The following is a 17,783-nucleotide window of genomic DNA, read 5'->3' as shown; positions in this document are numbered from 1 at the left end:
GACAGGGGTTCTTCCAGTCATTTTTCACCTGCGCAATCCGGTGTTGCTGGGGTCTTCTGACAGGGGTCCCGCCAGTAACTTTCCACTTGCATAACAACAGTCACTGAGGGAAAAAACCTCCAAACCATTTTAACAATAAAACCATACTAAATCTCCTTTTAACTTATGTACATGGCAAATACCAGTAAAGTCACTGTATTTTTAAAACGAATCACCACCACATTCTTTACACCAGACGATTATCCGTCGCACCTGCCTCCTCGCCTCTCCCCCTCCGGCCGGGAGGGTGCTGAGGGGTTAAGGCCGGGCGGGGGCGGAGGCAGCGCCGCCGTGGCTCGCGTTCCAGCGGGACCGGCCAGGCGGCGGGGCTGAGCGCGGCCGTAGCCTTGCAGCCGGGCGGGGGGATGTCGCAGGGGCCGCCGGGCGCGGGGCTCCTCAACGACCTGTCCGACCACTCGCCGCGGGTGCGCAGCGCCGTCGCCGAGCTGCGGCGGCGGGCGGAGGCAGAGCCAGGCCAGCGCTGGCCGCAGCCCCTCGCCGACGCCTTCCTGGTGAGGTTCCTGCGCGCCCGAGACTTCCACCTGGACCTGGCCTGGAGGGTAAGGAGGGCCGGGGGAGCGGGCGCCGCCGGTGGCCCCCCGCGGCGCTTCGGGGGTCCCACCGTCCGCTGAGGTGAGGAGGGGGCGGCGGCATCTCCCCTTGCGTGGCTCCACCGGGACTCGCTCCCCACTGCCGCCGGGGCGCCTCGCCTGAGGCCCAGGGGTATGCCGAGGCACGGGGGCAGCGGGAAGGTCGGGGGATCGAGAGGCAGGTGGGGGGTTATGGTGGGGGGCGGACGGGTGAGGCGGGCTGCTTGGGTCGGCCGAGGCCAAGCACGGAGTTTGAGAACGTCACTAATTGCCTGTCACGCGTGTCCTCAGCGGTATCGCGGCTGGCTTCGTGTAGTCTCGATGAGGTAACATAAAGGTTATGCTAGATGTGGTATAGTCTATATGTACCTTATACGTAGAGGTTAAGGTAAGTGTGGTAAGGTCACAACTCTGGTCAGAAAGCAGTATCCTTTAACGGATATCCCTATCATGCTTACCAAACTCAGGTTTACTCATATGAGTAATGATACTAGTTTCAGTACAGATTTATAATTACTCTAACAAAAAGCAATGAGTAAAACCTTACTTTCTCTTGACATTTAGTCATTTACAACACTCTACTTTCAGGCTTTGGTAAGTTTTGGTACTTTACTGGCTGTTTGGCCCTTTGCCATACAGATAGCGTGTGCGTATTTTTAATATCCACAGGTACAAATTGGTATTAATTGTTTCTTTTTTTACAGAAAGACTGACAACTACTAACTCTTCTGAACTTATTTCCAAATCTTCCCAGGGCAAAAGCATTTATTTGCTTGTACCAACTGGAAACTGTGTTTTAGTGAAATTCGATGTTGATGACACAGCATTGCCCAACAGACCTCACCTTTTAGTTTCTGACTTCTCTGCACTGTATTTTCCACGTTTAGTTACCATAACAGAAAATTGTTTGCACATGGATATATTGCAGGATCAGGGTAGCTAAACAAGAATGTGAGAAATTACATTAAGCCCTTAATCACAATCTTTTCATTTGGTTCATAAGACTTGCATCATAGCTTTAAACCTTTCTTTGTCAGCAGAAGCACTAGCAAGTCAAGTCAGATTCCTTTCGATATTTATAGGTCTTACTTTTGCTTGAAGTTCATGAGATTTGTTTGTATCAGATGTGCACTAACAGTTGTAGGACCATGCCTTTTTCTTCTTTTCTAACAAAAACTACTTTGTTTTCCTATATTCCTTGGTTCCAAAAAGTAGGGCTTAATGAAGACAATATGTGCTCCTAAATACGCACTCCTAATTGCATTGCAATTGGTTATTATTGATAATCCTGTAGACAGAATAGTGGCACTTCAGAATTTGGCCCATACATGTCTGCGCTTTCTTGTGATTAATTGTGAGATGGCTTGTAGGCAGGACTAATCTTCAAGAGTGTGGAATCTAAGCTAGATTTAGAGGTGGAGTCTATGAAGTAGCAAACTTCCTATACTCTTCTTGAGAATCAGTCCCTTAGGACTGGGGACCTATTTTGGAAGAATTAAATTTTTTTCAGAATTTCTGAGTCTCCACAGGCTGCTAAGTTTCTAAATTTGTTGTTTGGATCCCTCTTTGAACTAAGAGATTCTTATGTTCAAAAACAACCTGTGTTTAATTTTTCTATCTAGAATTTCAGGTCTCCAAATGCCGTAGCTACTTGTACTTAATCTTCCACATACCAGCTGACACTGATTTCTAGGTTACTCCTCTTACAGCATGGGAGAAAAGAAGTGCTTTTTTATTTTTTAAAAGGAATGTGTTTATCTGCAGTTGGTATATTAAAGCCCAAGAGAATTATTGTGCAAAAATCTGTGGTGGTCATAAGATGTATATTCATCTAACCCAAGACTGACCTCATGCAGAGGTTATGTTAATATTTCATCCTAGACAGAGCTCTCCTGACATCAGTCCAGACAGTGGCTTCTCCCTCTGGTTCTCGTTTGTTGTTGCCTCTCAGTTTGGAGTTCAGGCTGATACAGTCCCTTTTTGCCCACTGGGCTCCTGTGTACTACTGCATGGTATTTCTGGAGCAGCTAAGGGAGAATCAAAGTTTGTGGCTCTGTCAGTGCTTATAACCAAAGGTCTTCAAGATCTTGTCAAGTAGCTTTCTTAGTATGGGCTTATACTTAGCCTTAAATATGAACCAAGAGTCTGGCAACTGACCAGACTGTTCATTGATGCCTCCCTGGTTAATACTTGACACAGATTTATCTGATTTCAATTTATCAACATTTGGAAATGCTTCAGAAAAGAATAATCAGACCTTGTGGCAAGACATTCCGTTTCAGAATCCTTTATGATGACTCATTCTGACAGCAATCTTTGCATTTTTCCAATGGCAATTCCAGACTTGCTTTCAAGTACAGATGTATTGATATATGTCATGCTAGAAGAAAATCCACCACTGAAACCGCTGGAATTGAAGAAGAGCTAGAACTGTCTGTATTTTCTAAAGCCAATGATTATTCAATTGAGCTCAGTAACAGACTGTTACCAAGTTAGAAGAGAATTCTCTTTCTGCATTTTGAATCACAGGAAGGATTAAACTTGGCCCAGTGCTTTATCTTAGAAAGTGGCTGGAGGTATATGCATGAACCTGAACCACTTAAGTACATACTCCAGAAGAAAAGGTGAAGTTAGAGCAGATAACTTCAATGACAGGATTTCAAATGCGTAAATGTTATTGGTTAGAAAATGTTATATCAGTCTACATGAAATAGTGGCAGAGATTTGTCTCTAGGAATGAAAAGAAAGTCCATTGACACAGACTAACAATAACCGTCAAACAATACAACAAACCTTCAATACGCAAATAAGACATTTTCTTGTCCTGTGAAGACTTCTAGACAATACGTACCTACCTACTAAAAAGTAACACTCAGAAGGAACAGTGTTGTATCATTACAGCATCTTCTGGTCCTTTGTGATCCCTGTTAGAGATAAAGGTGTGCGTGAGATGCTAATGCTGCAAAAGTTTTCAGTCCGGATATAGATTCATACCTGAGCTGAGCATGTTCTTTGCTTGTTAATTTGTGCAGATACATCCACCTACTATATATGCTGTAAACAGAAGCAGGGCCACAGGTCTCCATTAATTGTTCTAAAGCAATTGCTTTATATATTTCTTTTTTAAGGTACCAGCTCTGTGTGTAAGTTTGACTTCGTTGTTGTGATGAAAAACAGTCACTCGGATTCAGTAGTGACATGTGAAATCTGGAGAACTAGCATCTCCTTTCCTCCATAAATCTTTTTGCCTAGTGCATTTTATTATGTCCTTGTATTACATTCCACAACTCTTTTATAAGACTAATTCTCAGTGACTTGGGGTACTGTCTCTTTATACTTGAAGTAGATTATACTGTGGAGCAAAGAATGAAAATCTTTGAATTCAGTAAAAATGCAACATTGAAACTCTGTGCCAAGACGGGTTTTCATAAATACCACTTAAACTTTTGTAAGCATCATTTTTATGGTGCTCAAAACTGTTTAAATATCTAGTATCCTTTTAGGAGTTCTGGTTGATACAAGGGTATATAGCTAGACTTTGTCTTTGCTCTGCATTTGACTTACGGAGGAATCAAGACTTCCTAGTGGCTTGTACTGCAAATAAGTTGCTTAAAATAACTATGATGTACAAGTATTGTTTTCCATAGTGTCAAACACACTGCTGAGTCTCAGGCATTACCTCTGAAGATCTTCACATCATTCAAATATAAATACCAAGTTTAAATGTTACTTGGCTGCTTTTCTTCCATCAATACAGAGGGATTCCTCAAAAAGGATGGAAGAGCCCCCGTTAGGCGCTCTGGGCTGACTGTTGAGGAAACACAAATCAGTCAGCCAGCCAGTCTTCCCTTTGTGCTAAGCCAAGTGTCTCAACTTCTGCATGTGCCAGTCTTCTCCTAACTGTCAAAGAGGTAATGCGTGTGGAATTGGGAAGTCCTATGTCTCTATAAATTCTTTGTCTGTGTATACCATATGTTTAAATTCTGTGTGTGCTATAGACACATATATAAAAAAATATAAAATATATATGCACAAAGGTGTGTTTATGTGTGTGTATATATGTTTATATTCTAAAGTTTGAGCTGTTGGTTTCTCATCCAAAGATTGCCAATAGAAAACATGTTTTTCCTAAACATGTACGTTGAGTACAGCTGCTGACACAGTAGAGCCTAATTCTGTCTAGCATCCTTGTCAATATGAATAGTTATTAATCAAGAAAAAAATACTAATTTAAAGGTACAAATACCTTGGTTTCTATAACAAGCGTATTGTTTTCTTGTTCTTTTAATTCTAAGTAAAGTACTAAGTTCACTTTATTTTGTAGCACATGAATCTTGGATTAATCAGTAACTTTATCATCTCTGATGTTCAGAAATCTGGAACTATCCCCAGCAGACCTCAGGAAAAAACTCTTAATTAATGCTTAACTCCAGACACTGGAGCTTTTCATCCAGCTTTCCCCATTTATTGAGTTATCTTGCATCTATTTTCAGATGCCGATCAGACGCTACATAGTTTATTCAGTTTGTAACTGGTAATTATACATTGAGATGTTTCCGTTGTAAGTAAATGAGCCTTTTTTTTGTACTAGGTAGTGAATGCTCTTGTTTTTCCTGATACTAGGTTGCTTCATCTTCAATATCCAGACTGATTGTTATATATAATATTTATGTTTTCCCTTGAAACTTAAAAAATAAAGTAAAACTGTAAGTACCCACTGCTAGTTTCTTAATTCTACTATATGTTTAAGGATTAGTCATGTAAGTAGCTATGTGTGACTTGAGTACGTCCAGCTGCTAAGAAAGGGATTGTTTACATAAGTAAAAATTTACAGAATATGTCCCAAAACTACCTCTAGATGATGTGGAAGATTATCTGATGCTAACCTTTACTTCAGCTCTAAATCATTTCAGGTAGTTAGATTAGGTTTTCAAAATCTGAGAACTCTTCAGCACTTCATGGCTTTCTGGCCAAGTGAAGTATGTTTGGAGCTTAGCCATGTTATGTGTCTAAAAGATGTATCACTTGCCCACATCATGGAAGGTGTCAGAAGTATTCCAATTATGTATTTACTCCTTAATGGACTCGCCATTTTCTCTCAAGGTCCAGAATTTAAATCCTTATTTTCAACTTAAAATGTAAATATTCATGAAAATGAGAAACTAACTATACTGACAAGATAGGATTATTTAGGGTATTGAATGAATGTATCATTTTTATTCTCATCTTGGTTTTGGCAGGCAGCACTTCAAAGAGATGTTTAAGATATTTATGCAATTGTTAATTATGTTCATTAAGTTGTGGTACAACAGATTTTAGAAGAAAAGGGAGAAATGACAAAGCTGCAGATGTTTGCATAGTTGTTTTGAGGGTGTTTTTGTATTTTGCTGCTGTTTAAGTGTATGTGTTGGAAGGACCAAGGAGAAGAACACAGTATGTTGACAGTGCTGTCTGGTTGGCACAAAGCAGTTGGGATTGCTTAAACGGTGCCCTTTGTAGAGAGTCAAGCACTAACAGAGTGAGATAATCAGAGTACCTCAACAGGCCTATCTTTGCAATCATAGTGCAGTTCTATTCCACAAATTAGCTTACTACCCCCCCCCCCCCCTTTTTTGTTTGTTTTTAAGTTAGCAGGTACTAGAACTGATTCAATGCAGACAAAAGGCTTCTCCTAAAATTCTCCCAATGGTTAAGTGTTTGTTTCTATGATGTATGGTTTAGGATGAGGCTTTTATCAACTTTCTCATTGCCAAATCAAATGGGATTCTAGTGTGGCAGATGAACTTTTTCATTTTTGTACCTAAATACATATTTATAGGTGCTATTTCCATGAAAGATGTAGATAATTTCTGATCATATATCATCTATTCGTAAGTAAATTCTGCTGACAAACTAATGCCTTATAAATAGTTTCCTCATGACAATTTGTTTGAGAGACCTTTGAAATAATTCAAGACCTTCATCTGAGCAGAAAAGCCTTAAGCTGAAGAAAAAGTACATATTTTATGTAAAATGATACAAGAAACTTGAAAGTAGAGGGAAGGGTAAGAAATAAGACTAATTATCTAATATAAGCATGCTATGAGGTACAGGTCTCCCTGTCTCCCTCCAAGAGTCCATAGGTAAGCAGCAGCATAGCTGATGCTGTGATGTTCCAAGGGATGAATTCAGGATCCACTGAGATTCCTTCTGACCATTCTTTCTATGAAAATGGTGGAGAAAATGATGCTTGCATAGTTACAAGAAATTTGTAATTTATTTAAGGTTATGTTTTATTAGTTGGAGCTGACAGTTCTTTTAACTTTAATGTTCCTGTTGTGACAGAGTAATTGAGAAATGAATAAAAATTAATTTCCATAAATAGAAATTAACAGAAATAGAAGACTGTTGGTTGTGCTTTCATTGTGGTGAACACATTTCATTTGTGAAACTGTGCTCAGGATCAGATCGGGTTTTGCTGTTTGATGAAATACAGTAACAATTTGAAAGGCTAGCCTGTGCATGCTATTTTTAAGATTTAAACTTACATTTTAGTTTGTTGTGAAACAAGGTACTGAAAAATTCTTCAAAGGAGCTAAGAGTATCAGGTCTTGGGTTAGAAGTCTAAACCGTAGCTATTTAGGAAACTTTAGTACAAAATCTAAATTACTTGCCATAGTTTACCCTCCAAACTCCATGCTAGAGAATTTAGCATGGGTGATACAGCAGAGGCAGAATTTAGTTGATGAATTGAGAGAAAGCTTTTTAGAAGATAGTCTTGCATAGCTTCCCACTTACCTATGCAAAATGTCTTAACTAAATTTTAGTTGTAGGGCATAGCAGTTAATTTTCTCCACCACCACTTAATATTAAAGGAGAAACAGTAGTTAGACTTGGAAATTAGAACTACTGCATCACCAACTTAATTTTTCATGATCCACCTCTAAGATGACCTTTCACACTATCACCTGTAATTCCTCTACTTAGATGTTACCTCAGAAAGGAACGCCTTTGACTCTTTCTTAGAGTTAGGCCATCACTGTTCAACACGCAGCTCTTCCTGTGCCTTAGACATACTAGTTTATAATGCTGCCTTCCAGCCTTAGGAACCAGGGTGACCACGTCTCTGATAATGGACAGGATCTCTGTTTTAGCAAAACAGGTTCTCATTATTTCCACTCCAGGGGAGGGAAATTGTCTAGTGGGTAACGGACCCACTAAATTGCTATATTCTGCCATTTCAAAGGGATAGGAGGGACTTTGAAAATGTTCTTTGGGTATGCTGATCATCATACCTGTTTCAAATAGTAAACTGGAATTATTAATGACTGTGTGTACGAAATGTGCCCATACTTTGGCAGGGGGGTGGGGGGGAGGGGGCAGGTGGGTGAAGGAGAATGTTCCTCTGTAAAATTTTGCACATCTAAACTCAAGAAATCCTGAATGAATCTGATGCAGTATCAAACTGAATAACCCTAAAGGTATTCTGAGTAAGAAAACTTGGGTTTAGGTGTATTTTATATAGGAACTATAGGCTTTTTCTACATATTCCATTTTTTTTCTGACTGAAAATGACTGCTGCAGTCCATTAACAATTTGACAGGGTTCTAAATTCATCATAACTCACTCACTTATTTGATCCAGTATAGCAACCTTCTGCTCCTAGGAGTGATTTGCTTAAAATATACAATGAAATTATAGCTAATTTAATGAATTAAATCTGACTGTAACCACATGTTGAAAACATATTTTTAACTGTGCTCTTCATACAATACCTGATGCTTACCTGACATCCACATTTATTTCTTTCCAGTTATTGAAGAATTACCAGAAGTGGAGAATTGAATGCCCAGAAATAAGTGCGGATTTACGACCAGCTTCTGTTCTTGGTCTTTTGCATGCTGGTTATCATGGAGTCCTGAGATCAAGGGACCCACATGGAAGCAAAGTTCTAATATACAGAATTGGTGAGTGACAAAATTGCTTGGACCTGTTTCACACCTGGCTCTGGCACTGCTGTCTTTGGTTTGTCCTGTGGTTTGTTAGGGGTTTTTTGTTTGCTTTGTTTTGTGATTTTATTTTTTTTTAATTACCACAATTTCAGCAGCAAAATAAAAGTATTTTATGGGTACAACAGATAATATCAGAATGTCTGAACTAGAAAAGTAACATGTTCACTGTTAGAAACACCTTTACATTAATATAAAAGTGAGTTATTGAGCTGTAACAGTTACATCACTTGACATATCTTGGTATGGCTAAAGCTGTACAATGCTTTGTGAAGAACTTCTTTGCTTTTTAGTGGAATTCTTGTCTGCATTGACAGAAGTCTTAAATTTAAAAGCCTAAAACTTTTCAGAATATGTGGTTATTTCGGTTTGAGTGTCCTAACAATTATTTGTTTTGATGCAAATTTTCAAAGCCATGTGCTAAAACTCTGGTACTGGTGCAGATCCAGCACAGGGGGGAAAACAGAAAAGAACATGTACACCTAATCATGTACCAGTGTTCATTTTAGATGCGGATGTGAAGTTCACTGGGTTTTTGCTGTTTACAGGTAGCCAAAGAGCCCTATCTGTCAACACTGTTGAGGTCTTTGGTTTGTTTGATGCACTCCCAAAAGTCTTTTAAAAAAATAGAGTTAAATGATCATGTGTTACCATATTTCTCTGCTTGTTTTGGACAGATATATTATTTTTGCTAACTTTCAAAGAATCGTTTTATTATCAGCTGGTCTAGTAGGAAGTTTTGCTCTCTGAAGCTTTCATCTAGGGTTAAGGCTCATCCCATGCAATTTGTTGCATAGGCCTCAGAAAAACAAGGGGGATTCACTGAATCTTGGCAGAATTACTGTATGGAAGAAAAATTAAATGAATTGATTGGATTGATGACCTTTAGTTTCTGCTAGTGTGACTGTTAATGAATTAAGCTGTTCTTGTCAAAACCTTGTACTGAAGACTACAGCCATAGGTGGAACATACTATATTAGGTGGCATCTACAACCATCTACCGTTAGGTGGTACCATCTACAAAAAGAGTTTAAAAGATGAGTGGCATAGCAGGCACACAAAATACCTTTCTGTACTGGCAAATCTGTTTATTTCAGGACCTTTGATATTGCTGGTTATTTCTTGTTCCTGAGAAGCATATTAGAAGCAGTAGCAAGTACAATTTTATACAGGTGTATGTGGTATTCTCGTGGTAATGCAGTGCAATCTATTTACTCTTCAGGACAATGGGATCCCAAGTTATTTACAGCATACGATGTGTTTCGTGTAAGTCTCATCACATCTGAACTCATTGTACAGGAAATTGAGACCCAGCGGAATGGAGTCAAGGCTATCTTTGATCTTCAAGGGTGGCGATTTGCTCATGCATTTCAGATCAGTCCAGCAGTGGCCAAGACAATTGCTGCTGTGCTCACAGTAAGACGTTCTGCTTTATGCTTCTTCATTGCTGTAACTCCCAAATTTTCATCTGTTGGTATATCTTTCAGCTATGATAAATTTTCCTTCCTTAGACTTCCTTAGAGTCTATGTAGCTTGAAAGAACAAAATCTTAAATCCATTAAAAGTCAGATAGCTCGGGCAGAAGTTGTGCTTAATTTGCCTTAAATATGTTCTTGTATAGCAGTGAACGTCTTTTAACCTCTGATGTTTTCCAAGAACTCCACCGACCTATTAAAAGAAATGAGTGTAAGAGTAGATGAAGCCCAGTTTTGTAAGGATCTGTGTTTGTTACCCCATTTCATCTCCTCTCTTCCATTCTTTTGTGTATTAACTCAACATTCAAAAGTCTTTTCCTGAGACTCAGAGAAGTTGAAAAATAGCATGCGCTAAGAGTTAAAAGCAAGACAGTACTAACTTGTTCCCAGTAGGGATGATGCTACCAACAGAATGTATGTTTATGTTCTGCTTGCTTTTTGCCCCCTAACATGAGAACTATTTTGTGCAACTCCTACCTCACCTCCTATTTTTCACAAAACTGGTAGGGACTTTACTGTCTTCGAGATTTGTTCCTTTCTGTCAAATTTGGTTGAAATTTGCCAATGGATTTGAGAGGGGGGAAAAAAAAGGAACAAAAGTTAAAAAGAAGGGGACAGAGAAGTGACAGGCAAGCTACAGTGTAGTCCTGTAATCCCATTTTCCTACTGAAACAAGGTTGAAAATCAGTAGTAATGAAACTGTTAGCTTGTGGCGTGGAAATAACCCAGGGAGATAATCTCTTGCTCTGTTTTGGTATGGTTCATACGTGAGGTTCCATCAAAGCTTAGTCATTGAACTAATATCGTCAGAACTTCAGCTGTTCTTCCTTTTTTGGTATCTACTGTAAACTTCAGTGAAACCAGCAGGTATTCTCAACTTTTCGCATCTAGAATAAGCACTCTTGATGTTCATACGATTCTGGGCCAAATCTCATGAGAACAGGATGTGTGAGAGTGTTTCAGTTGATTTCTGATTTCTGAGGTACTAAACAAGTTGCTTCTACTTCTCTCTCCTTGAAGTAGAGCAGAAAGGAGGTAGAATAGGATTTGCAATTACGTCTAAAGGTTTCAATCCACTATGTTGAACCAGGAAATTCTTCAAATGTGGTGTTTCCACCTTGACCTATTACAAATTTGTTGCATGGTTTTCAAGCTTCTAAACATTTGTTATAGCTATTGAAAAAAGACAGAAAAAAATTATGTTTCCAGTGTTCTTTTCTAAGAAGAGAAATAAGTTTAACTTTTTTTTTTGATTCCTTTCATCACTGTAACTGGGTTCATATATTTCACACAGAGATTGTCTTAGTGTTGTTCAATGTGCTTGTAAGTAAAAAATGAAGGAACCTTAGTTTCATTCCTACGTTTTCCTTAAGAAATGTCTTGCAAATTACTATCCTGTATGAAGAAACAGAATTTAATAGAAAGGAAATACATACTAAGGAAAGGAAAGCATAGTAAGATTAGTAAGTGACATTATTTTGAAAAATCTGTTACCCCAGGCAAAACCAAATTGTTTTCTGAAAAACATGATGATAGACTTTTAAGTATATGATAATGTATAATAACATGCAGTAAAAGCTATAATCTGATAGTTTTAAGGTCTTTATCATACATTAAAATTTAAAAGGAGTTGCCCTCATAGAAGAGTGCATGAAATAATATGAGAAGAGCTACTGTACTAGTGAGGAGAAATGTTTGTGAGAAGTACCATTTTTATAAGCAGAAAACCTCTGGTTGTAGAGGTAGTGTCAGTAGAATATGAATGGAAGCTATACTTTTCCCCATTGCATAATGCTGTCTTTGAGCACTGCTGTATTTTAACTTTCAAAGGTTTGGGACTTCTAATTAATCTTGAATGAAAGTAGAAGTATTTCATATTATAAAGGCTGTATAGCAGATACAATTTTTATTTTCATTATGACAGTAACTGTGCTGTAAAGTTGAACTTCTGGCTTGGGCAAATTTCCAGTAATTTCAAGTCTTGTCTCTAAATTACAAATAGAATTTATTTAACTTAAACTTAGTAGCTTCAATGGTTTATATTTATATATATTTACATATTATCCTTCAGGCTGTGAATTGCCAATGAAGGCACATAGCTAGATAGATTTTTGGTAAATTAGCAGCAGAATTTCTGTTGTGAAGAGTTGTACTGCTGAAGAAGTACTTATGTGCAGTTTGGTGAGGGATTTCTTGTTTGGTTGGTTGGTTTGTTTGTTTGTTTTAAAATAGTCTCTCCTCATACTGCTTTTCTTTTTCCTTCTAATGGGAGGAACAAGATTTGATTTTTCTAAGTGTTGTTGGGGCAGTGTAAATTAACACTCTGAAGTGCAGAAATTGGCAAGGTCGGGGGAGTACTCTTACCTATGGACTTGGTAGTTTTCACAGACTTGTCCTTAACACTAGGGTCTTTTCAATAATATTTTCTTTTTCTTACGGTGTTTTTCATGTATTTTGACAGGATTCCTTTCCACTAAAAGTTCGAGGTATCCACTTGATTAATGAGCCTTTATTCTTCCACCCAGTCTTTGCTCTAATTAAGCCTTTTCTCACTGAAAAGATAAAGGAGCGGGTGAGTGCACACAAATATTTCTTTCTATCACAAAACCCTTACATGTCAATCTTCCCTTAGAAGGCTTCCCTTAGGATCTGGTACTCCTGAGCGCCGAAGAGCATAAATCATTTTTGTGTGTTAGTGCCATACAGGCCTCCAGAATCTGATTGTAAAGCATTTGCAGTTGTCAATAATGTGAAAGTTGCAAGTGGTTGCTGTTATCATCACTCTAAAGATAAAAACCACTGTGACTCAGAGAGGTTAAATAATTTGCTTGATGTCACACAGCAGTTCTTCTGCAGAACTAGGAAGAAATAGGTCCTGGATCTCCCAGCACTCTGCCTATAAATGACAGTGAGAAATTGTCACTGAACAATGATGTTATGTTCCCAGTTGTGCAGAATTAGTAGAACACAACTTTCTAGTTCTGAAAGACCTGCAGAGGCATTTATGCATCAAAAATAGGTCAGGCTTAAGTTCAAAGGTTTTTTTCCAAATAGCTTCTTAGTTCTCCTAAATTGTTTTGCAGTTTTAAATCTGAAAACCCTGTTTGTATTTGGATGCAGAAGCATGCCAAGAATTCTGGCTTGTTGTAGCATAGGAAGAATATTGGAGGTTTCAGCTGGCACAAAAAGAAGTACTGTGAAGTGTTAACAGCAGGACTAAGGTACAAATTAAGCAGCCCTGCCTATTGTTATTCCCACTCTGAAGCCTCCTGGTCTCAGCACATGGATCTTGTGCATTTGCAGTAGCCACCGCACTCCAGGAGAGTAGATCCAGATTTTTCTGGTCACTGTTAGCTGTTATTTGCCAGTTCCCTTTTCCTAGCATGTGTGTTTTGTTATGGGAGTGAGGCAAGATTGTTTCTGCCAGCTTTGTGCTGTCTCTCACTCTCAAAAGATGATTAAAAAAGGGTGTATGTTCCTGCAGCCTGATGCTGTGGCCCTTCTTCTCTCACATTAATACCTGTGAAAAGAGTCCTTGTCACCTGATTCAGCTCAGAATATCTTGGGCTGGAAGTCAAAAAACAGAAAAGAGGGCAGGTGAACAGTAAAGGCATAAAAGAAGACAAACCAGATATCCCAGTTCATGGAATGGAGCAGAATTGGATTGGCTTGCCTCCTGCCTTAGGAGTTAGAAGTATGATCTGAAAAAAACCAAACACCTCTAAGGGCCAGTTCCCCATACCTCCACAGGAATAATTACTATTCACTCGTTATCTTACTTCCTGATGAGGAAGTGTTAGATAAAAGGCAGCAAACTACCTTTGAGTGCATATTCTTGCAGTCTTTGTGTAATAATAATTGCAGAAAATACTTGTCAGGTGTTAATAAGAGGCCTATAAAAGTGTCTGACTGGAAGTAATGAGTAATGCTTCAAAATAGCTACAATAAAGCAAGAAGAGAAGAACCAAAACTACAATATTACAAGGATTAAAGTGGAGGAGTAGTCCAAGATCTAATTTCAGTTGGAACTGAAATGTGAGGACTGAGATATAGATTCTTTTGAATATCCTCCTTGGCACCTGTCTGAACCTACGTACATACTACATAATGTTGTTTTTAAATACATGTGTCAGGACCAGATAATACTGGCCAGGAGCCAAACGCTGTTCTTTTCTGAGAAAGGACTGAAAAGCAAGTACATGATACCTATCATGACAAGACCAAACCCCAGTCTTCCCATGGTTTAGCTCACTTTAGCTGTTCACAGGTAGTGTATATCTTCACCAGTGTCACTAAACCAGTCTGGAACAAGTGTGTAGTTAATTTTGTGCTCTCAGCTACATAAAATACAGTTCTCAGGGTGTAGTCTGTGCTTCATTGAGCTGTAGATACTGAGCAGCACAGAGTTTGAGCACCCATGGGAAACTCACGTGGTACTTCCTCCTTCATTTAAGGAGCTCACGATGAACAAGTACACTTGTTTAGTCAAGTCAAGCTGGTGGCTTCAGCTCTTGCACTGAATATCTTTGCTGCCTCTTTTCACTCAGTAGTCCAGCATTCATACCAAGTAAATGCTTTTTCTATTTTGTTTTAGGTGTATATGCATGGAAATAACTACTTGCAGAGCCTGACTGAACACTTCCCGGTCAGCATTCTCCCACAGGAATATGGCGGGGAGGAAGTCTCCATTGAAGAGCTGGCCAAGGAATGGACTGACTTTATAATGTCATCTGCAGATTATCTTAAGAACATTTCTCTGGTTGCCCAGGAATAACCTTATTACAGTATTATATCAGTTCTTGAATACTGTAAGTGGACATAAGTTTAATATGAAATCTTTCATGTAAACTTGAAATTATTGTAAATCAAACCAGTATGTCTTTGCAGGGCACTGAGTATTATCTTGACTGCACTTCCATACTAACTGGAGTCTATCAGTACATCTGAAGAGATTAATGAATCCTACATACTTGCAGCTGATTAACTTGTATGCCAAAAAACTGTATAGTGCGTTGGATATCGGAGATTGATACTGCTTGTGTTAAGTCTTTGGAGACAACTCATCTGTAATAATGCAGTCTAGAACCTTAGGCTTAGCTCTTCAAGGCCAGGTTGGATGGGGTTTTGAGCAACCTGATCTAGTGGAAGGTGTCCCTGCCCCATGGCAGAGGGGTTGGAATTAGATGATCTTTAAGGTCCCTTCCAACCCAAACCATTCTATGATTCTAGATCTTAGCTTGTCAAAATAATAGGGTACAAAAAAAACCAGAATGTGAATGGGGTGGACTAGTTTGTTGCCACTTATGACTACAGGGCTAATCTACAGGGAGTGAAAAGAGGCTGCTTTTTGGATTGATTCTCAGGGAAAAGGGCTGTTTTGTTAGCTGGTGTCAAATTGAAAGCTAGTCAGCAATAGTGAGACATTTCTGTTAATCTTTGTGCTGCCTTTGCAGCTTCCCTTTTTGTGCTAATTAACACAGTAATCTCCCAGTTTTATAGAGGAAAACAGGGACAACACCACGTACCTATCCTTCAAAGGTATGAATCAGGAGGAGGAACTGGTACGAGGGTCAAAACAACCTTGAAAATTCTGATTTTCTTTCTTCAAAGAGATACTGTATATGGATAAACTACAAGCAACTCAGATTATCATAACCTTTAATTCTTACTATAGAGCACTATGGAGGTCAAGAGCTCTTGGCTGTTTGCAGTATCTGTTTTGGAGGGTGAAGTAGATTATCCTTTGTGGATCTGAACTTTAGAAATATCTGTTGTGTGGTTTAAGGGTGCTTGTAGGTCACTTCGGACCTCAGCATAGGAGATGCTGGGTATCTTAATTTTATTTTCAGAAAAGTAATTGGCAATTTGCCAGTCTGTCTTGTGTTGTGGAAGAAACGATTTTTAATTTCCCTTGAGCCCTCCTCTTTATTTCTGTAGGGGTAATGAAAAAAAAAAATATACTTACTGAAATCAGATCACTTTTTTAAGGTACTTCATTCAGATGTGAACACCGCATGTGTGAAAGCTATCACTCAACTACATAGCAATATCATCCCGCAGTACCCAGTATTTACTAATCTAAAACGCTGGTTTAGTTTTCACTCAGCTTTTTGTTAAAATCTCTGTTAGTACACCAACTACTAGAGTTCATTTACCCAAGTTTTAACTCTGCTTTGGAATAAGCCAGGGGGTCTTTGCATAAGCACTATATATTTAAGCATTCCATATGAATCTTTGTGTAAATGAATCCATAACAAGTGCTTTGTTTCTCAGGTAGCTAGAAATGCTAACTTCAGTTATTTTGGAATCTTTAGGACACTGGGATGTTATAGAGAAATGAGACTATTAAATCAGAAATGTCTTACTTTAGATTATCATTAATACTGCATTATTGCAAAAACCATTGGAAGCTATTCTTAATTAGCAAGAGGAACATCTGTGAAGGGCTCATAGAGTATCTGTTGGTTGTAGTTTCTTCTGCTGTGGTAAGGTCAATGCCAGATACAAAATTCTTTCAAAATTTTTAATACTAAAAATAATTTTGAATTATTTTTTCTTCTAATTTCCTCAAGTGCATTTTTCATTCTTCTCTTTCAAGATATCTTTGATATAGAGCCTAAATTTAAAGAAATATTTTTCAGATACATTTTTGTATATTCATATGTTTCCTATATCTTTCCTTTTCTCAGATTGAACTATTTTGTGATATAAAAGTTCCTTAAAAAGAGATGTTCAGTGAAGTGCTAATTCTTCTTTATAAGAAAATAAGTAGTCAGGCATCTGGCAATTCTTCAAGTGTGTAACTCAAGTTCCAAATAATTTATGAACTGGAGAACTGAAGCTGTTGTCTTAATTTTATGCTCCTTCAGTTTTAATCCTTGAATGTAAATGACATAAAGGAATGAACCATGTTTCAGTGAACTGGAAAATTTTAAGAGTTTTCCTATGAAAGCAGTCTCTAATCCTTACTAGTTTATGTAGCAGAGACCTCAGTTGATTGCATATGTATATGCACATGGACAAAACATAGCTGTTTTTATCTTCGTTTGGAGTACACCAGCTCTATAAATATCAAGTCCTGAATGTCTTAAAAAAAATCCTGAATCGATTATTAAATGGTAACGTGTATGCATAACAACAGAGCACTGAGTGCTGTTATTTTTTCATGAACTGTTAATTTTTAATGTTTACATGTTATGTAGCAGGTAGGAACTTCATGTAAGGGACAATTGTAGTTGCTGCTAATAATAAGGACACAAGGTAATTCGAATATTTGCATAATGAATAGAAGAGGTATTGGTGGGTGGTGGTATGTCAGCTTTGAGGTTCAGGGTCAACAAAACAGAAAAGTGAAAATCTGAGTGCATTATTCTTCTCTAAGAATATCAGGAGTGCCTCTAAAAAATAAACCACCTGTTCAATGATGATGCAAATATAACTTACTACTGACTATAAGCACAATGTAATGCACAATGTTTTTTAAATTTTTTACCTATTAACATCATTGTATCAATAAACCTTTTTTAGTTGCACCAGCCTCGCCTGTCCCTTTTTAGTGATACAAGCGTTCCCTTGCCGGAGCGTTGAGACGGGGCCGCGGCACCAAGGCCGCGGCCAGCCGCTCCCTCCGCCCGCAAGCGGGGCGCTCCCGCGGCGCCCCCACAGCGCACTCCGCCGCCGGAACTACATTT

The 17,783-nt window shown here is 38.5% G+C and overlaps 1 protein-coding gene across 2 annotated transcripts; it reads left to right on the top strand.

The window, feature by feature from the left end:
* Positions 1–379: 379 nt before the first annotated feature.
* Positions 380–17,624, top strand: TTPA (alpha tocopherol transfer protein). Of its 2 annotated transcripts, XM_074882015.1 has the most exons (5): positions 380–599; positions 8,422–8,575; positions 9,840–10,033; positions 12,554–12,664; positions 14,687–17,624. In XM_074882015.1, the coding sequence occupies exons 1-5, from the start codon at positions 405–407 to the stop codon at positions 14,864–14,866; spliced, it is 834 nt and encodes a 277-aa protein (XP_074738116.1). In that variant the 5' UTR covers positions 380–404; the 3' UTR covers positions 14,867–17,624. The 2 variants fall into 2 exon arrangements, with proteins under 2 accessions (XP_074738116.1, XP_074738126.1); XM_074882025.1 differs by lacking the exon at positions 12,554–12,664.
* The last annotated feature ends 159 nt before the right edge of the window (positions 17,625–17,783 follow it).

Source organism: Strix uralensis, chromosome 1 (genome assembly GCF_047716275.1).
Source record: "Strix uralensis isolate ZFMK-TIS-50842 chromosome 1, bStrUra1, whole genome shotgun sequence".
Lineage (NCBI taxonomy): Eukaryota > Metazoa > Chordata > Aves > Strigiformes > Strigidae > Strix > Strix uralensis.
This window is presented reverse-complemented; position numbering and strand designations above follow the sequence as displayed.